The sequence below is a fragment of the Saccoglossus kowalevskii genome, chromosome 13 (assembly GCF_978046115.1).
Source record: "Saccoglossus kowalevskii chromosome 13, keSacKowa6.1, whole genome shotgun sequence".
NCBI lineage: Eukaryota > Metazoa > Hemichordata > Enteropneusta > Harrimaniidae > Saccoglossus > Saccoglossus kowalevskii.
In genome coordinates this window covers 15,922,422-15,945,063 of record NC_140653.1, presented here as the reverse complement: position 1 = coordinate 15,945,063, position 22,642 = coordinate 15,922,422, and the positions used below count along the sequence as shown (strand labels likewise).

Genomic DNA, 22,642 nt, shown 5'->3' with positions numbered 1-22,642 from the left:
CGATTTTGCTCCGGATTTGGCGGGCTTTCGTCCTTCTAATGGAGCCGCGGACGACAAGGAATCGTGATAGGGCAAATTAAGTGCAGACACACAAGCCAATTGGAAAATATTTTGTGCATGTCTTGTAGTATGTTGTATACTCAATGCTCGACGTATATCATATCATATCATATCATATCATATCATATCATATCATATCATATCATATCATATCATATCATATCACATCACATGAGTCCTGCAAGCTGCACGCAATGAGACAGATAGACAGCCACACTATCTTTTTTAACGAAGCTGAGGGGTTTGCTCATCCATGATTTCTACTGTACCGCCATTGCTGTATGATTATTATTATAAATCCTCTCTGACAGCGGCTCGACTCTTGCTCGTGTAATGGTTATTTTTTTCATGGTTTAGCTACAAAAAATGACGACACAGGTGAGTGGACAACATTATCAGATATATAAAGTGTGTTTTACTAATACCAATTCCTCTATGCATATTCACAAGAGCAAAGGTGGGGGACAATCTGATTTGGATGACCCTCAGTGATCAGATCCTCCGACTTGCGGCGTTAGTGACTTTGAATGTTTTAGAGGAATTACCAACCAAACAACAGATAATATTTGAAGCTTATAAACAGTTGACAAACACATATAGTCTCTCGAACGAATAGCAACTTTTTCGGTCGATTATGTGGGACAAGTGTCTTTAATAATTGCGTTGCTGGAAATTGTTGATGAGTTCACGACTGCACCGCATGTGTTGTTGTTACAGACAAGTGGGGTTTCCGCATTTATTTTCTCCTTTTTTAGCTCCGCTGTCGACTTTGTCGAGCGGAGCTTATCATATGAGTGATTGTCCGTCGTCGTCCGTCGTCGTCCGTCGTCCGTGTCAATGTTTTACTTTTTCGACTTCTTCTTGAAAACTACAAGCCTGAATGCTTTGATACTTGGTGTATATGTACCTTGGGTAGACCTCTCTCAGATTTGTTCATTTCATGATGATATCTTCAATTCTCTAATTTTGGTGAATATTTTTGTCATTTTTAGTAAAAAGTGATATTTTCAACTTCTTGTTGAAAACCGCAAGTGCAATTGCTTTGATATTACATATATAGGTACTACATGTGGACCTCTCTCAGATTTGTTCATTTTGTAATGATATCTTTAATTCTCTAATTTTGGTGAATATTTTTGTCATTTTTGGTAAAAAGTGATATTTTCGACTTCTTGTTGAAAACCGCAAGTCCAATTGCTTTGATATTACATATATAGGTACTACATGTCGACCTCTCTCAGATTTGTTCATTTTGTAATGATATCTTCAATTCTCTAATTTTGGTGAATATTTTTGTAATTTTTGGTAAAAAGTGATATTTTCGACTTCTTGTTGAAAACCGCAAGTCCAATTGCTTTGATATTACATATATAGGTACTACATGTGGACCTCTCTCAGATTTGTTCATTTCATAATGATATCTTTAATTCTCTAATTTTGATGAATATTTTTGTAATTTTTGGTAAAAAGTGATATTTTCGACTTCTTGTTGAAAACCGCAAATCCAATTGCTTTGATATATTATACATATAGGTACTACATGTGGACCTCTCTCAGATTTGTTCATTTTCTAATGATATCTTCTGTTCTTTAATTGCCATGTGCATTGCTAACAGCGGAGCTATCTCAGCCGACAGGCTGCTTGTTTTATAATTATTTTCTGGTTTCGATGACGTTTTTCTGGTCAGTACAGCCCTTCCCAGATTCATGCATGTGTAAGAATCTATCAAGATAGTATTTTATAACTCCTAACAACCTACTGAAGTAGGTTAAAAAGTTACAGAAGAAAATTACAGATAAAAATTAATCAAATTACAATGGCTAATAGTTTAAAAGACAACCAAAAACAGACTAAATTAAAGTTAGTAACGTATCAAGTAGCAACACTCCAAAATTAAACATGTCCTATCATTAATATAGTTATTGCATATTTACGTGATAATAATAATAACCTGAATATTTTATTTTCTGTATTGCCGATCATTTTCTGAGGAGACCTGAATGTCAGTTCAGTAGGTCACATTCTGCAAATATTGTAATGCGTAATGTTTTGCCACAACTTTTCCTGATTTGAGGGAAAATTAAATTAAAGCAGTTTACTGTACATATTTATTTTTGGGGGCACACAGATTCAGTATTCTGCTCTTAAATCATGTGTGCTGGTAGTATGTTATTTAATAATATTAACCTTACTAGTATATAGATTTAATGTTGGCTAAGTTGGTTTTGTTATTTGGTTTTTGTATAAGTAAAATTCCTACCGAACCAGAAAGTAAATTTTTCAATTAAAATTTTTAAGTAAAATTGATATGTTGTACATGTAGGTCACAGGCCTATTTCTTAGATGTTATTCCATAGACCCTCCAGTCACAACCGTGCTCCAGTTGAGGGTCTATGGTTATTCACAGAAAACAATCTTGACATACTTGTAGAAATAAAATGTAGAAATATCTGGGTCCACCAAAAATGAACATACTTGCCATTTATTATTACTGTGACCCATCTAACAGGGCTTGAACCTCAGGTTTTCTCAGGACACTCACGGTAATTGCCTTCATGACCATCATGAATTGTAATTTCTGCATTAAATTGTAGCTATTTTGTGCTCTGCAAGGTGTACGATACCTGATGTATCATATTTGCTCTATTATTAGTTAAACATAATTTAGTTAATTACATAGACAGTACCTATACATTGTATAACATTCTGCGGGGCATTGTTTCTTGCAGCATTTGTTTTTTGTTGTTGCATAGTTACGGTTTGGTGTATTTTTTAAGAAATAGGCCTGTGACCTACATTGCACTATAAAATTAAAATTGAAAAAAACTCAGATCTAAAGCCCTACATCACACTTCTAGCAAAATGTAAGGTTTGGGCCGGATTTATTTTAATCCTTTGTTGAAAAATGCAGTAGTAAACAGATTAACTCGGTGCTGTCTATTTTAGCAGGTTGGTCTCGGCCTTGAGTTCTATGTTTAGTCCTGAGATGAGGCACATGTAAACAAATTGTCAGGGTTAAAACAACGCCCTGTTGTGGCAACTCAATAGCAGGTAAATAGGTGTCAATGCCGAGTTAAATATACTAGTAAACCACTCCAAAGTATGCACAGAACATAGGTTTAGCCAACTGATAAAAAAATATGTATAATGTGTTTTAGTTCTAATGTTGCTAGCATGTGTGGACAAGGCTTCCTTTACATTTTTTATTGAAACACTTATAATTCCCTTAGGGAAATTAAAATGGTTACATCTAGCATAAAGCTTAAGACAAGACAAAGTACAATATTAAAAAAAAAAACTACTGCTATAATACGGGAAAATACATTATTACAACATTACATAAATGCAAGCTTAAAACTTGAACATTGAAATCCTGTCAATAGGAAAGAAAACAAACATGTAAAGAGAAGTATGCAATGGTTTGCTATTGCATACCTATAGGAACAATAGAGGGACAAGTACAAGTTGTGTTCTGGGCACCACTTGCATCGTACCTTCCAATCACCAAAAAAAAAAAAATAATGCTCGGTAATCTTTTGTTTTTGTACTTGTTGGTATGCGCAACAGTCAAAATCTCCATCTTTGTTTATATTAGACCTATATCTGGCGCACGCGTGGCGCGACGACCACCGCCAACCCCCTATAAAAGTAGTCTGAAAAAAGTGATGTCGTTTTATTGTGTATGAAAAGTAACAAAATTTGACTGGCTTGGAAAAAAAACTACCATATAATTATAGACATATTATAACTTACAAATGAAATATATTTGATTTCATATTCTGTTTCAATAGATATGGTGATTTTATACTCAAAGAGAGGCTGCGGTGTCTAGTTTTAAAACAAGCATAGTGACCCCCATTTGTTCGAGCTATGACTACATTTCATGTTACGCACGTTAGAACTCTATGAGAATCTTTATGTTCACTGTAAAATACAAGGATCTAACATGCAATCTTGTAAATTCCCCGACTTCTGAATATGCAAGATTTGTTTCGTGGAATAATTTCAGAGATTTGTATGACTCGTTTTTCTCAATACCATCCTCATATTTTCCAGAAAAAATATACTTGACACGACTCTTCTCTCTTCAGATAATGATAGCTTACGTTAGAATACATAATTTACAAAACAAAAACAAATTTTCATAAATACGCCAAACATTGTATGAATGATTTTCACATTTGCACCTAAGCCCACTGAGGCTGTAGACAACACACAATGTATCTTCTCTTTTCACCACCAGTTCCCTCTTTTCATCACAAATTTAGAAAATAGTTCCATTTATAGTCTGCACTTTCCTTCAGAAGATTGGGACAAAAATAACCAATTTTTTTTTAGTAAAAACTGAAAATTGACCCAAATTGTGTCTGTTGTCTCCAAAATTAGGGTCCATTTCCAGAAATATTGAAGAATATATATAAGAAAAAAAGTGCAGGCAAATTTAGGAGAGAAAGTCTGGTGGTGAACGTGTTTTGTTTCACTATTCGGTTATAAGGAATTTACGATCACTATGGAGTCAGCATACGAGCTTTACAAATTGGTTTATGGCTCTATACAATGTTATTAACTATTATACAATTGTACCCATCCCGCATTTCGTGCCTCCCCCAAAAGGCATATTCATAATTCTAGAGAAAAAATTGTATTTGCTAATATTTTGAGCAAAACGAGCCAAATATCAGGCAAAACTCGGATTTTGAAAATAAATAAAGATAATACAAGAAAACTGGTGATGGTTGTAGAACCATAACTGCCTCAGCTCAAAGATTGTTATGTAATACAAGGGAATGTGAAGGGGAATGTATTGTAATGTTACCTCTGTGTAATTTACAATATATCTTCAATGTGAAGGACAATGTGGGAGTTGACTTAAATGACTGGTAGAAGCAAGGCTGGTCAAATTTTGTGAAATAGTAGTTAGAATTTCCAGATACGCAATCGACACATTGTGGGATATCAAAATATGGATGTTAAACAGCAAGTGATATTTCCAGAGATGGAGTTGGAATTGAAGCAAAAGAGTGGCCTATTAATCCATGAAACATACTCACACATATTCGTACATATCATCCTGTCTTATTGTGTGTGGGCAAAGCTGTCATGCACACAATCAGAAAAATATGTTATTATTGTAAATAATTATGAACAATAAAAACTGAAATTTAGAAAAACTATGAAATATTAATAAGGAAAATATGTGATTTGCTATACAGTTCCCAGAAAATTATTACAAGTCCCAGAAGTACATACGAGTCGTCAAAACATACAGTTTGGTGACAGTTGGAAATGATACCAAGATTTAAAGCGTGGTGGTCGTCACGCAGCGCGTGTTCGAATTTCATGTAAATAAACAATGTATTTTACACGCGTTGTATACGTCGCTATAAGTCCCATATCGAACAGGACGCGGCACGATGACTGCCGCCCTTTAACAATTCCATGAGAATATCGCAACGTTCTTTTAACACATGAAACAGATGTGCATTGGTCGAATTTTGTATAGTTTCAATAGACATACAAGCACCTGTATATATTTTGACAATAATCCCCTCATTCACATTGTGCAAATACAAACAAGACATTAAACCTTCTTGATAGTAACAAGTAAGTGTTGTATAAACCCGAATGAAAAGTCTGGAGTCACGGCGAATACTTCTAGCGAGTCACCCCTCTAAAAACGTCATTACTGTGCCAATGACATTGAACTTTGCTCTTCCATAAAGCAGCAGTTTCTATCTTCAAATAATCAAAATAACCTTGATACCCTGGTGAAGCATGTCCATTGTTTCACATCGACTGTCCCAAGGGATATTCGTCTTCTCAATTTCTCAAGATAAATGTCCCAAGGTTGTTTTGTTTACTAGAAGGGCATGTCTTTTGGCAGAATTTCTTGTATTAATTTCCATTGCACAAACAAGTAGCAAATATTGTTACTGAAGCACAGAATTTGCATGATTTTTTCTCCCCGGCCATTCACACAAACTGCAAACGAAGTCTTTCACCTTTCCAGTTGTTGACACTTTGCAACCGCCTTGATGGATGTATTTTGACCCCGGATTCTGACCTTGCTTTCCGGCTAAATTTACTGCCTTTTCATACCAGTTCAATTTCCTTTAATTATTACATCCAAATTTCATGATATTTAATATTTAAAACCAACCTTTATTTCACAGTCGCTTTAGTTTTCACTTTTCTAAAATTATTTTACAGATCCAAAGACTTTTCACTCCCATCATGCAATCTCCCATAGTACTTCCGCAGACACAGTGGCGATCGCCAACATATCTACAAATAACCTCGCTCTCAGGAGCTGAGGAATAAAGAACCTGTCTGTCACAATAAGTTATTCTATGCACAAAACTGAAATACTATAATAATCAACAACAAAACATGATTCCAAAATTGTACATTATTTTATCCGACATTTTCTTTTTTTGTTGACACCGAAAGGGCGGCGACGGCACCCTGGGTGGAAAAAAAATATATGGTAACCCCAACTAGTATGCTTATATCATTCTGGGAATTATGAGTAGGCTTCTACAACTAAGTACAATTAATCAGCATCACAGCTGTCAAACAGTAACTTGCGGGTCCCATGAGACGTCTGCAACGTGTGTGTGAATATACTTTTTACCTAATATCATACGTTTCGGGTTTACACTAACTTGAAAAACAGCCCTCAAAACGAACCTCATTTAGTGACATTTTGTTTTTTTCTAAAATCTTCCAAGCATATTTATTTTTAACTTTTATCCATCCCTCCCGAAATATAACTTTTATCCACCCCTCCCGAAATATAACTTTTATCCATCCCTCCCGAAATATAATGACCCATTCCAAATGTGTATGGGTAAGGCCATGCAATACGGCGTGCAATTTATACAACAAGTGGATTTTTAACTTCATGATAAAAACGAGTGCGAGGGATTATCTACAGCTGCGGCGCCACCGCGCACTGTTGCGATATACAACTGAACTGATTTTAACTCTTTTTCATCACAGCCCCATAATCCCTTGTTGAGGGACTATGTTTTCATGTATCTGATGGATAGTTGTAAGTCACAATATCGGTGCCGACAATACACATACATTCACATAGAAGCTATCACATGTCCAATTTGAGAAAAATTGTGGCTGTGGTCAAATTGTTCATTATGATTATTACTGTTTCTGACTTGGATTGATCAGAGCACATACCTTATAACAGTTATATTATAATATTCAAAACCAACATTTATTTCACAATCAATCTAGTTTTCACTTTTCTAAAATTATTTTACTGATCAAATGACTTTTCACTCCTATCATGCAATCTCCCATAGTCCTTCCGCAGACACAGCGGAGATCGCCAACATAACTACAAATAACCTCGCTCTCAGGAGCTGAGGAATTAGATCTGTGCTTAGATACTAGTATACAAAAGATTGTTATTACCAAACGCTTCAGCGTGGTATTAAGAATTTGTTTTCAGGGCTTGGTGATACCAAGGAGGGAAATGGTTGCACATATGGGGGTAATTCCTAGAATTGCAATAGAGAGGATTCAGGCCGAAATACAATATATAGTGTTTTCATGCTTCGTCTGATATTTCTGTGGTATTCTGCTGCTGTAACTAATGCAAGAATTGTTCTAAAATTCAGTGTATTGTGTGCACTCAAGGGTTATTCGTGTTTTGCTGAAAACACCCCTATTTTTTAATGGAAGATTCGAACTAGGTTCTCTCCCACTGGGAAATATGCATTGTCGCTTGAATGAGAACTAATTAAACACATATTCCAGACCGGCGAAAGAGTATGTAACAGCCAATTGTAACAGCCAATCACGTGATTTTACTCAGAATGTCAACACGGAAAGAGGCTATTCCATTTCACGCAGGAATAATTGGGAGTAGAATATGTGAAGGATTGTATAAACAGAGATGTGTATACTGAAAAGTAATATCTATCCTTCTTTTGCATCGCTGAGCATTTCTGTTTTAGTATACTGGTTTAAAAATTTTGAATTTGCATGATTTGCGATGGTTTTTTTTTATTAAAACGCCCCTAATGGTTGAATCCCGGGTTTGAAGGAGAATGTAACAGCACACAACGTGATTCGTTTGAATACAATGGTGAAGGGTTGGCTCGATAGGGAGCCGTTCGATCTCGATGGAATGTTTCGAATCAGTCATACGTAGTTTAAATTAAGGTAAAAGTTCCTCCAAAGAATTGTGCATTGGCAAACATACCGTGCAACTGTGGTACTCTACTGACAAATGACTTTTGTCAACATCGGTCGTCGCTGAGCTGCACGCTACAACTTCGCTTGTGATGTTGCTTGTTAGCTGTGGATTGAATGAACCTTGATTACCGGTTAAAATGTCGTTCATTTGGTGTTGGCAATCTTTATTTGGAACTGGGTAACGCCGCCAGTAGATACCTCCTGGTACTTTGATGTTGATGGTCTATGATAAAACTCAGTCAACATACATCAAGTTCTCTAAATCGTAGTATTCCATGTAATGTTTACCAAATATGCCAAACATGTTGCTGAACGATTTGAACGGGATGAAAACAGCAGACGAAAATTTTTTACTATCTTATACTAAAATATATTTGGATATTTAGAGTACTAACGAATTCCAACTTATGGTCCGGTTAGACTTAAAATACATGACGAATATTCATTTTTGAGATATCAATTTTTGGTATGTGCTGGTTCTTGGATATCTAAGCTTCGTCGTCCTGTACTTCGTTTAGTAATTCAAACTTCCCAGTTTGCGTAAAGGGGAGAGTTTCGCGATTTTGACATCCGTCGAAAATGCCTTTGCTTCATTATTTACTGGGGGACTGCCGCTTAGATATGTGCTCTGTAACTTACAGCACATCACAGTCTCTCTATAGATATATAGAGAGACTGTGAGCACATGAACCTAAAAACGTTGGGTAATCAAACAAAAATGATGTTGTACTAATGTACGTTCAAGGTTTCATTTTTTCCGTAGCATAAAAACGATTTACTCCCTAAATCAACTGATTTCCATTCCCCTCAAGAGTCAAAATGGTATGTGCCTCCATTTTACGCTACGACTGGAAACATTCTTTTTTGCTTGACGTGTCCATTTGCCTTCTATTACGTTAACATTTTGGTTCAAATCCACGTAGCTATCGCCGAAAATTCAAGAAATCTTTCATTTCTTTGTCAACTATCATGCCGGGAATCAAATTAGCATAACAATGCGTTCGAAGGTTGTTGCTATTTTATTCGACAGCTTTCCACACTTGTGCCACACCAGTACAACGAAAACATTTAAACCATTGTTGGGAAATTCACGTGTAAATTGCGTTTTTAAGTCGCGTACCATAAATTGTGTTTTACAGTCCCTCAAGTTTGTTCCAAAGACTGCAGTCGCACCAGAGATAACCAGAATATTCGTTTCAAAACGTTCGTCGTTAAATTCACGTTTAAAAACGTTTTTGACCTTTGTGAATTGATGATAAGCAAACAATCATGGTAGATTGGCCCTGACTTTCTGTCGATTGGAAACACAAGGGAGATAAGACTCGATTTTCATAGACGCGGGTCGTTTTGATTGGACAGTTACTTTTGTTTCAGGTTCATCGTTGTTTTGGATGAATATAGAACATGTTCAAGTCCAAAATTGTAGCAATAATGTTCACGCCGCTGTACGTTAAAACACACTCTCGAACTTGACAACATTCACTTACGGACCACTATAATTGATGATTTGATTGCTGACCTGGATAACTGCATTTAGTGTTCATTTCTATGCAATATAAAATCATATCGATGCTTTGGCGGCGAAGGCTGACAGATTGTTTTGGTTCTGTGGCCGGCTCTCATGGCACGGGCAACTGACATTAGCTGACTTTTTTTACTATTCTGACGTGTTCTGGGCTGTATATAACAGTTAGACACTGACAAGTAAGTAGGTTGGTACTAGTAAACAGCCTGGGACATAGTCAATATAGGAGTCTGACTCAGTTAGGCTCTGAAAATAGCGTCATCGCACAGTATTCCATTGATGAACGAAGTTCACATAACAATCTTATGCCTACAAATCATCCCATAATTATTAACAACTTGTTACTAGCTTATACTAAAACAAGCCGGTAGGCTGGTTGGCGATCGGCTCCATTCAAAAAACAAGCAACATGTTTTCTGCTGTTGCCACTGTAGGCACCCGGCACCGTATACGAAGTTCTTTAGAAGTCACTTTATTTTATTGCTTGGACGTATTCTGCCGTTAAATGTATTATTTCCAACCGTTTTGCAATAGTATTTTCTAGATTGGATTCAGCATTTACATTTCATTCAAGATTCAAAGTTGCGATGGGATTACGTTGATACAGTGTAACAATGTCGGCGCTGGTGATATCTTACCAGTGTGCAACGTAGCCAGAATAAAAGGCATGATCATTTGAACACTGCTATTACAAGACTGGTAGGAGGTAATACATTTGCGACGAAAGTATTAAAAAAAGCAGATTTTGGCTGTTGCCATGGTAGCGGTGGGTCAGGATTGTTTTTCCGATCAGTGATGGTACGTCCTGCCAAAAAAAATCACAGAAGAGTTAAAAAGCCATTTCTGGTGAACAGATACTTTGGGGTCAACTTTCTCATTAATGAAAAAAGATATCAAAAATTCAAATAGTAACTTTGTGCCCACTCTCAAGCCGAGTATAATGAGCTATGTCTGAGGTGTTGTATCCTAAATTTGTAGGAGATACATTTAGCTCGAAGCTATACAAAAAAAATCAGTTTTTGTTACCTGTTGCTATGGCAACGGTGGGTCAAAATTTTTTTTAAAGAGTTTTCCCAATAACTAGGGTGAAGGTGTGACCTACCTGCCATGTTTGAGCGAAATCGGCCAAGCCAAAAAAATCACAGAAGAACTAATACGTAAAAACACTGGAAATCCCACTCAAATGATTTTAAGGGCAATCCTTAGTAAAGCGGATCGCCAATACCATGTTCATTTGCATATTGACCGTGAAAATACCGAAAACATTTATGCATGGGTGATATGAAAATTAGTTTTAGTCCAAATAAGTGACTGCCTAGAAGTACCATTACTGTTGTTCAAATTTCATTTCACTCGGCAAGTATATTCATGTACCCCAAGGGTAAAGTATCGTACTTCTAAATATTGTTTATTTCTGCTATGTTTCGAAAACGCTACTTCTGAAAGGACTACTTTGTTTGCATATGAGGTGTGGAAATACAGATTTTGATTTCAGAGAAGAATCAAAATAAATTGCAGTACATATGTAATAATGTGGTATACTTCATTTCCACTGAAAACATTTTTCCCCTGAAATAAATTCCAGTGAAAATGCCATTTCCCTCATATTGAGACACAGCACAGTGAAAATTGGATTCACATGTAATGCTTGAAAACGTTTCAGCGAAAAGAAATTAAGTGAAATTCTATGTGACTTCAAAGAGTTGGAAATGAACAAATTATATGACACCCGACGCTACCACTCCATACACATCCTTTCACTCACGGTAGTAATGTTTCACCAGCGTATTCTATTTGACTTCAAGAGAAATTGAAATAAACAAATTATATGACAACGAACTTAATTATAATTTCAGCCTCTAGTTCAGCACTGATTAAATAAACTACCTCGTCTTTATGCCAACTTGAAGTTATTCATTGCCTACATCAATGACTTATAAACAAAATATATGTTTCAATCAGGAATTTCACTTGCTATTAATTGCATGGGACTGACAGTCTTTCATGATTTTCTATTCTAATGTCAATTTCTTGCGATTACTCGGGACATGAAGCTGTAACCACAGCTCGTCTAGGTGCTGTAACTAAATCCTGGTGTAAGCACCGGTTAGGCAGTCTTGAACTATACATGTGAAGCCAGCTAAGAGATACATCCAATTCTATAGATTTCTCATTGTTTGGTAACTATTTGCTGCAAATGCAACAAAAATCATTATAAAAAAAATATTACTCACACAGGTTACTTGTCTTCTGTAGAAGTCCTTTTCATAAGTCGGGAGCCCTCAGAGGTTCCTGTTGGACAGGCCTTTCAGGTGAACTTGGAAATAGTCTACTAGGTGAAGCAATGTTTTTGCTGCATGCACAGGTATAGGAGACTGGGGAATACGGGTATCACCATTGGTGAAGTGTGGTAATATTAATTACAGATAGCACTCACTATACAGTGTTTTTAGTAAGACAGGGAAATACAGGTATCACCCTTGGTGAAGTGTACATGTACACAAGTAGTATACACAGTACGGAGCTTATCATATGAGTGATTGTCCGTCGTCGTTCATGTCAATGTTTTATATTTTCGACTTCTTCTTGAAAACTACGAGCCTGAATGCTTTAATACTTTGTGTATATGTACCTCAGATTTGTTCATTTCATGATGATATCTTCAATTCTTTAATTTTGATGAATATTTTTGGTAAGTGATATTTTCGACTTCTTGTTAAAAACTACAAGTCCGATTGCTTTGATATTATACATATAGGTACCACAGGTAGAGCTCTCTCAGATTTGTTCATTTCATGATGATATCTTCAATTCTCTAATTTTGATGAATATTTTTGTCATTTTTGGTAAAAAGTGATATTTTCGACTTCGTCTGATTGCTTTGATATTACATATATAGGTACTACATGTGGACCTCCCTCGGATTTGCTCATTTCGTGATGATATCCTTAATTCTTTAATTTAAGTTGAATATTTTTCTAATATTTGGTAAAAAGAGATATTTTTGACTTCTCTTAAATAATCGCAAGTTTGATTGCTTTGATATTACATTTATAGGTAATACATGTGGACCTCTCTTAGATTTGTTCATTTCGTGATGATATCCTCAATTCTCTAATTTTAGTGAATATTTTTTTAATTTTTGCTAAAAAGTAATATTTTCAACTTCTTGTTAAAAACGGCGGACCCAATTGCTTTGATATTACATATATATAGGTACTACATGTGGACCTCTCTCTGATTTGTTCATTTTGTGATGATTTCTTCAACTTTCTAATTTTGATAAATATTTTTGGTGAAAAGTGATATTTTCAAATTGTTGTTGAAAACAGCAAGTCTGATTGCTTTGATACTATACATATTGTTCATTTTCTAATAATATCTTCAGTTCTTTAAAAACTGCTTGTTTCAAATTTTTACATACATGTACATTATACATGTTTGGATACATGTTCATGATGTTTTGCTTCGCGATGGATCAGAGACTGGCAGCCATCTTGTTTTTTGATAATATAGTAATGAAGACATGCTTTGTCATTTTCATACAAATTTATACATGTTAGGATGCATGTCTATGACAACTTGTTTTACAATCAGATCAAAGATGGCCAACTGCTGATGATTTTAGGTATTCTTTCAAGTCACTCAAGTGCTGCATTATCATATGCTTTTTGCATATGCGCAATTCTGGAAGCTATAAAATCTTAGTATGTAGTACAGGACTAGGAGCTAAATTATTCTTGAATTGATTTTGATATTAATTAAGTACACGTATGTGTGATTTTACATGTCACAATGATTATGAATATATAATACTATCTGTGTTATGTTGTTTTATTGCTATAATTGTGATATCATTTATTGTCCCACGCATAAGGCGTGCATCTCCGTAATGAAAACAAAAATAGCATGAGTTTTATTCGACGTCATATACCAAAACTACTTTTATTACTTACTTTATAACAAACAGCAGAATTCTTTATGCTTATGATCTTTAAAATGGTACGTAATATTCCCCTTAATCTGGCATATGGTGTACTAAAATTATCATTTGCATACTTTCTTTGCAATTAACTTGTCTGTATGTGTATGTGTGTGTTTGTGGTAAGAACATTGTGACGACTTTAATTTAACTTTACACTTACTTGTGACGACAGAAGCTACATTGTGACGACCCTCACTATTTTCATAATTTATATTATCGTAGTTGTTCGGGTAAGCGCCCATGCCCGTGCAAATGCCCACCCGCCAATTGTGATACAGTTATAAAGAAATTGAGGTAATGTCTGGGTCCAGGGGGTCTTTTTTCTACACTTGTAATAAAAAAAAATGTTGTGTTTGTTGTACATGTAATAACAGTTAACTTCCTTGTAGTCTCTTGTGATTCTGATAAAAATTCCTGAAAAATGAATGTCAATTGCATGGTGAACGCGAAATAGCTGTGATAGCAAAATTGGTAATTTTGCATTCTGCCTACAGGGCACCGCTGTTTACGTAATTCACATTTATGTTTCACGATTTTTTATCAGAATCATAACAATCTCCAAGTCTACAAAAGGTATAATAATGCAGAAACGGTAGTTCTCTTTTTGAAATACGTTGTGACCCTGAAAAGGATCGTTTGGTGTGCGTTTTCTTAGAAACTATTCAAGCAGATCTCACAGTATCGAGAGCTGCAAAGCAAGTGTCGCACTCGTTAATCTTTAGCATCATTGACAATGAAACTAATGTTGCAATATTGTAGCAACCCGTACCTTGGAGAGTGGTTGAAAGCACGTTGTTTTGGCTTCAATAATAAAATATTTGCTAGCATCTTGCGAATCCATAACTGGGGCCATTTCATTTCTGTCATGGAAATTATTCTTTTGTCGTTGGATAAAATATTTTTTTTTCCTATATTTCAAACCCACCGCGATATCCATAGTGATTTTCCAACCACCTGAACTTGCTAAATGGTAACTTTCACCATCATGATTGATGAGTGCCTAGTCTGATAAGAAAGCAATGTTGACTTGACCTCTATGATGAAACACTAGTAGTGATGTCAAAGATGATTGCTAGACGGTAAACAAAAGCATCGTGCAAGTTTTTTGCCGCGACCCTATTTTTTGTTGTCTCTTTATTCTGATTAGATGTGAATTGAAAGTGCCAAGCTGACAGACAGTGAAATCTTTGGACTTTGAGGGTTTTGTCTTTTACGAAGATAACAATGAACGTACAAATAGAGATCTGAGAAGTTTGAACAACTTTGAATTTTTGTAATTTTACTGCGTAAATTATTATTGATCCTGTATGGCTGTTGATCCAATATTTGTCAAAACCGGAAATAGTTGTACACAGTTTAACCCCTGACATTTTAATTCATTTTGAGTTCACGCGTATCGGGCGTGTTTGTTGGCGGGGAAATCCTAATTCAAATGATTCTTCACTGTTGATTTGTATTATTTCTGGTTTATTTGTCACATTCTAAGCAATAAATTATTTCTTGTTACACTTCTAATGCTGCATATTATTAGTCGGACGAAGTCCGAAAATGGGGACTTATAATTCGGTCTCCGTGCGTACGTCCGAGGTCATATCTCAGAACCCCTTGGACCAATTTTGTTCATTCTTTGCATGTGCCTAGTACCTTATGTGGGACATATGCACATGCAGTGATTTAGCGATTTGATTCAAAATGGCCGACTGGCAGCCATCTTGTTTTTTTTTAATGTTGTATTTTGGACAAGCTTTGTCAGTTGTCATTCAAACTTGGTACGTAGATTATACATGTTAGGATACATGTCTATGACGATTTATTTCGCAATTGGATCAAAGATGGTCGACTGGCAGGCATCTTGTTTTTGTTTTTTTCTGCGCTATCTTCAACGTGCTCTGTCAGTTTTCATTCAAATTTGGCACAAACATGTACTTTATACATGTTAGGATGCATGTCCATGGCAATTTGTTTCAAAATCTGGTCAAGGATGGCCGATTGTCAGCCATCTGACTTTTTGGCCTTACTACTATATTTCCACAATTTATGTACCATTTTCATTTGTATTTGGCACATACATCATACATATCAGTGTGTTTCAAAATCAGATCAAAGATGGCCGAATAACGGCTGTTTTTATTTTTGGCCATATTACTACTACATGGAACACATGTTTTGATGTAAATAAACAATCTGTTGTATACGCCACTTGGAACTCAAGTTTCAAGGACATGCTCGCAACAACCCCTCCGCTTTAATATGACGAGCACAAAGACAACTTTCAAAAATTTATGGGGACTGTGTCATTTTCAATGACTTGTTCAATTATTTCTGATGCATGAATTGATTTTACATTCTATTCCCTGCCGCAGTTCGATCTGCGTGTTGTCAATTTTCGCGGATTTTCGTTTTTTTTTTTGCAGGGGCATGTCTGGGCAAACACCCACCCCTATTTTTTGGTAATTTTCCATGTTCAAGACCCTGGGCACTTACCCGGGTAAATACAGTACTCATTCCGCCCAACCTCCCGCTTTTATCGCTTTTTTTCCCGACCGCTTATCGCTTAATTTCCGACCGCTCGCTGCTTTCCGACCGGAAACCGACCGCTTTTTTTCCGCTCGCTTGTGTTCGCTTTTGTTCGCTCGCTCGCTCCTGCTATGGCTGGCTTCAGAAACATCGTCCGCTTGCCAACCGACCACTGGAGTAACAATGATCGTACATTGTATGTATAAACTTAAGTTTTTATTCGTAATAAATTTAGATTTTAATGACGATTCAAAACACAACGCCTATTGCTTCTCTGTTTTGCAACAAAGACGCCTTCAAATCACTTGACACATTGTAACGTTTGCTACGCAAGTCGAACTGTGACCTGTATTTACATATTTACGTTCTTGTGTGTGTAGTTCAAGCAGCTATATAACTGGTCAATCGCGATATGTATTGAGTACTAGTATTTGTGTATTGTGTGTGTGTGTATTTCTGTGTGATTTTGACTAAATTTATTCTGAACGGCGCTCAAAATAATTTGACACTTTGTTATTTGTGACCACAGTCCCTCTGTTGCGACGCAACTCACACTATGACCCTTACTCAATTTGCATAAGTAATACGAATGCTGTAGTTCAGAAAATCTAGTGGTTAACTTTTGCTCATGTCTGGGTGCGCAAAACAAAACTGCACATATAATTATCGCATAGCTGAATTTCTACAAATCAATTGGACTTAAACTACTAGTATAATGACTGTGACGATTAATCGCTTGTCTGAGTACATGCGGCGACGAATTATTGGATTGGCAGCAGCCGGACGAAAAATGCAAGAGATCTCGGAACAGTTAATTTGTTGAGGAAAACAAAACAAACGCAGCCAGTGATACATTTTGAAAACAAAAATACAAAATAAACGCAATCAGAGGCGCCGACCACGCGCGTTGGAAATAAATAAAACGTGTTGTGACAGTCTCACCAAACTCTTTCACTCGCGCAATATAATTATGTTATTTCCCAAAGCACTTATATTCAATACATTGACGAAAAACACCGAAAGAAAAATGTAAATCAGGCTTGTAATTACTGGTAACTCTACTCGAACGCAATGTTGATCACTGTAAAAGTGGATAAATTCGAATCGTCATCAAATTCAAAATTCAAGCGATCTCGTTGAATGTCAAAAATGAACTCGATGTTTAGAAAGACAAAAACAACAACATATTAGAGTGCAAAAAAAGCTAGCAGCAAAGAACGAGAAGTGCATGTGGGAAAGTGATGAGTGAACTCGAAGAAAATTATGCTGATGTGAGAACAAGCCATATACCCGCGGAGTACTCGTAAAACATCGAGAAAATGTGCCATTTCAAAGGGCACCCTTACAAGTAATGTCTGCGATTGTGTGAACATGATAACGTGCAAACAAGGAACAGAGCTCGTGGTCCACCAAGGAAACTTAGCGATGACGCAGTTAGATGTATGCGGCTGTTGAAAACAGAGACTCCTTCGATCTCACATTAACAGGTTCACGTGGATGTATCATTTTCAACTATTACCAACAACGCTATGATAATATTAATAAAGACATTGTGAAATTCTTTTGTTTTTATGTAGAAAAATACAGTAATTTTACCAAATAAAATCATATTTATTAAAATTGTTGTTCATACATGAGTTTGTAATTTCATCCAGCTCCTTTCAGTCATGATTCAAGACAAATAAAAGGCACAAATATAGATAATATAGCAAATTATTTTTTTCTGTAATATTCGTGTGTAATCAGTAATTATGAAAAAAAAATATGGGTACATATGGAATACATTTCGTTATGAATTATTCTTAATATCAATTTCTAAATTATCTTGTCAAAATCATAATGTCGGGAACGAGAAGTTTGTTTTTATTATTATTTATTGGGAACGGAAACTCTTTATCGTAGTGCTTCGCCTCGGTTGACAATGAGCTCTTCGGGTCGCTAAAACTGTATGTCCACCTCTGTTGGGGTGAACATTTGTATTATCATACTGAATACAGAAATGGTGGCACTCAATCATGGCAATCTTCCAGGTCATCGTTAGAAAGATTTTCGGAGGCAAATTTAATCTTGAAGGATTGCAGGAAATTGACCCTTACCGATTCATATTTATGAATTAATCGGGATTCAGGTACCATAGTGTTTGTAACAGAAAAAAACACTCTCGCGTGGGATGTTTCATGCAAACATTGTGAATGGTTCCCCGACACTGATTCATTTTTAACTTTCAATTTTTCTAAGACGCGGCAAACCCTGCTCATGACCGGAGATGTCGAGATGCAGGTGCGATTCCTCTTAGCAACGCGTTCTATTTATTTCCAAAGCGTGTGGTCGGCGCCTTTGATTGCGTTTATTTTGTTCTTTTATTCACGTAATCTATCACTGGCAGCGTTTATTTTGTCGCATCTCACAACTCAATGTCCAAGCTGACTTTGTTTTGGCTGTAAGTGAACTACGTACAGCTCATGAAAGTATTTCGCCCAGAGTTCGCAAAAAACGAAATACCCTGCAAAATTTGAATCCTTTATTTTATAACGAGACTATGGGCGCAAAAATAAAAACCATAATTGCAATTCAACAAGTTTAAGTAACGTGTTAGTCCGCTTGCCAGCCGCCTAGTTAAAAAACGCGATCTCCATTGATGTCGGCTTTGACAACTTCGGACAAGTAAGATGGGCGCTGGCCGACATTACATTTGCAAGTATTGTATTTGTTTGACAAATTGTACACTATAACAATCGATTGGTCGTTTTTTTCACAGTCTTACTATTCCTGCAGATATTCTTCAATTGTTATAGGTGCTACGGATTTTAACATAACTACAACTTGACCCGTGTTAAACCCAAACCATGCGTGCATGACAACCGTCACCCTACACACGGTTTATACTCAACGAATACCGTACTCTGCAGTAGACATTTTTCGCTCTCCACCAAAAATAGAATGGTTTTATTTCATATTAGTTGTGTCTGTGTCAGTGTCGTATTTGATTTCACATGTTTGGTTCGATCTTGTTTATGGTGAACATTATTACTGCGCGTATGTATTATTACCAATTTTATATGGCCGTGTGATCCACCGTATTTTTTCAACGGTTGTTCTATAAATTTTTGATTGTATTTATTCTTATTTTAACATCATAAAAACAAAAATGATACACTTGTACATGAAACAGTAGGTAATGAACTGTAAATGCGGGCGGTTGCGCTGTCAGGCGAGCGAGCGAGTGAGCGATTGCGCGAGCGGATACTTCCGGATTTGCGCGGTCGAATTGAACAAAGCGAGCGAAAAAAAAAGCGATCGAAATCCGGAAGCGGGCGGGAGGTTGGGCGAAATGAGTACTGTACGGTATCTCAAAAGTGAATGTTCGTGGTGTATTTTAAGTCTAACCAGACCTGAAGCAGGAATTTGTTACTACATGTACTCCAAATAGCCAAACATATTTTAGTATAAGGTAGTAACAAAGATTATTTCCTCAGTAATGAACTTCATAATACTAGCCATTGTGTTTTTTTAAAATCCAGAATCATAGAAATTTTGTCATTTAATTGTTGTAATACATGTATCAACCAAATGTTACCTTTAAATAGCTAGCTTATGTTGGATCTTACTGTGGGAATACTTTATTTTCGCTGAAAGAATGATTCAGTGAAAATCAAATCTAGTGACTATACTTTTTTCCCCTATATTTTACATTCAACTCGTCAAAAATCAGTGAAAATAAATTCCATACAAAACACCCAAAAAGTCTATTCAGCACAAATTAATTCCAACATATAGCAACCGCAAGGGTGCCTAGGAATTGATGTTCGATTAGCATTAAGTAAATGTTTATATGGTGTTTATAAAATGTTTAGATTATATGCATGGTATTCAGCCTACCATTCTAGTTAAAATTAGACTTTGTGCATGAATTTTGTTTTGACGCACATATGCACATTCTCTTGTTTGATGCACCTGGTGTCTCTCAGCAAGGGCAAGGTTATACTTATTGCGCTACATAAATGTAGGTTTCCACACAAAAGTCAAAGTCATGTGTTTAAGGGACCACTCAACTTCATGAAAATAATCTTTATAAACGTGTGGTCTTTATATGGAGATTGGATTGTAGAGGATTACCAACTCGTACATGTACGTTTTACACTTTATTTTTCCAGAAAGTAGTGAAATGAGATTGATTTAAGAAAGTTAAAAATTTGTTTTATAAATGGAATACTGACTATTATTTTGGTCTTTTGAACAAATGTGGGAATATTTGCTGAAATGGTTGTTACATATGGCAGGTTGATCATACAAAATAAGTGGTTACTATAGGTAGGTGGTCTTTATAAAGAGATGGTCACTATTAAACACAAGTTTGATAATATGAGTATATTTTGGTCAAACAAATGTAGATCTGGAATTGTCATCACCAAAAGAGTACGGTAGTTGTAAATTGGAAGAACCTTTGTTGGACTTTATGTATGGTAAACCACAACCTCTGATGTTTGCCACAAAACAGTGAGATGAAAAATGAACTTTCATTGCGGTTTCAGAAGCTCCAATTGTGTCAGTCAGGATGCACTGCTGTTTTTAATTAAAGCAAACAAATCGCACTGGTTGTAAGCTATTGAAGCTCGGTCTGGCAGGGAACTAGAGAAACTGAGTGTTGTGAGAAAATAAAATCACCTTCCATTTACTAGTGTCTGTTGAAATATTGAATCCCAGAAACTCAGAGTCCGTCTTTGAAAATGAAATGCATCAAAGTAATAAACTTTTCAGTATATGTACATTTATTTTGTACAGAAGCTATTAGCATTCAGTTTATTTGAAACTTTAACCCTTACACCTCTAGTTCTCTCGTTTCATCACAAATTCACAAAATAGTCGCGTTTATAGTCTGCACTTTCCTTCAGAAGATTGGGACAAAAATATTCAAATTTTTTGAGTAAAAACTGAAAATTTATTTAAATTATGTCCTTTGACTCCAAAATTAGGGTTCATTTCCAGAAATATTAAAGAAAATAAAGAAAAAAGTGCAGAAAAATTTGGATGAGAAATTTTGGTGGTGTAAAAGTTAAAGGCACACATGTGCATATGTTTTTTATTTCAATAATAAATACGAATAAAAACATTATTTTCTCGTCAGTACACTCCACACTGCACCTGCTGAAAATTTAGGCCCACATACATTGCCACCATGTGTCCTCATGTGAAAACTTTGTCAGCTTAGCGTGTACTAGTTGGTGTGCTTATGAACAGCTGTACTAGAGATAAAAATAGCACCTGATATGGATAACAAATAAAAAAGTGGATTGTGTTCAAATTAGAGGAAGAGTGTTAACCTGCTGTAAAACACGTGTTATTTTAGCTAATTTAATATAAGATTCAAAATGTCCTTCATTTAAAACTAGAGTTCAAAAGAACTGTTCTTTTTAAAATCTCTTTTATAAGAATTATGACCCGAATACAAGGATATTTATTTATTTGTTTGTTTGTTTGTTTGTTTATTCTTACACAATCCCCGGAGGGAAAGAAAATGGTCACAAAGTACAAGGAGACAAATATATATAAAAAAACAATATACTAAATAACAAATACAATCACTAAATAATACAAAATCTCTAAAATACTAACTAATATGAAATTACTAAATTGACAGCAGGCATTAAGATGTCAAGTAAGACCCTGCTTCCTGACTTCAAAGCTTTTACTTATGAACTGTGCTACTTGTATAATAATGTTCTCATTCTGTAACAATTCCATGAATTTTTTCTCTGCAGGTTAATTTTCAAATGCTGGGATCAAATCCTTAGCTTTATTAAACAGTTTGGTACGCAACTCATTATATTTGTTGCATTCCAGCAGAAAATGCATTTCATCCTCAATTAGACCTTTGTTACACATGTCACAAACCCTGTTGTTTAATGGAATATGATGAGTTTACCTGTGTGTGTGTGGCCCCCATCTGTATTTAGACAAGCCTTTACTGATCCCCAAACTTCACATATAAATCATACATGTATACATTATGGGTAACATATGCACGTTCATTCAAGATAGCAATTTTTTGGCTGTAAATTCATTAAAATCTATCATTTCTGCCATTCTGGAACCGAATTTTGGCCGTGTGGATGTGAATGGATTTATTTTTAAAACTTAGTACATACATTAGGTATTATATAACTATGATTCATGCCATTTTTTTTCCCAGATCCGACTCAAAATGACTGACTGGCAATCAATTCTACTCACATTCAATCTTCTTGCATACATGCACATGTACATCATCCACCATGTCGCACATGGACATGCATTCATGATGCCTGACTCATTGTATTTACATGTATTCTATTAC

At 35.7% G+C, this 22,642-nt stretch overlaps 1 protein-coding gene across 1 annotated transcript in view; it reads left to right on the top strand.

Annotated features, from left to right (window-relative positions):
* The first annotated feature begins 299 nt into the window (after positions 1–299).
* LOC100375710 (protein ENL-like) overlaps positions 300–22,642 on the top strand; it is a 71,295-nt gene continuing 48,952 nt past the window's right edge. The window contains exon 1 of the mRNA XM_002732722.4: positions 300–438. Coding sequence (XP_002732768.1) covers positions 427–438 — 12 coding nt within the window. The 5' untranslated portion in view covers positions 300–426. The remainder of the gene's footprint in view (positions 439–22,642) is intronic.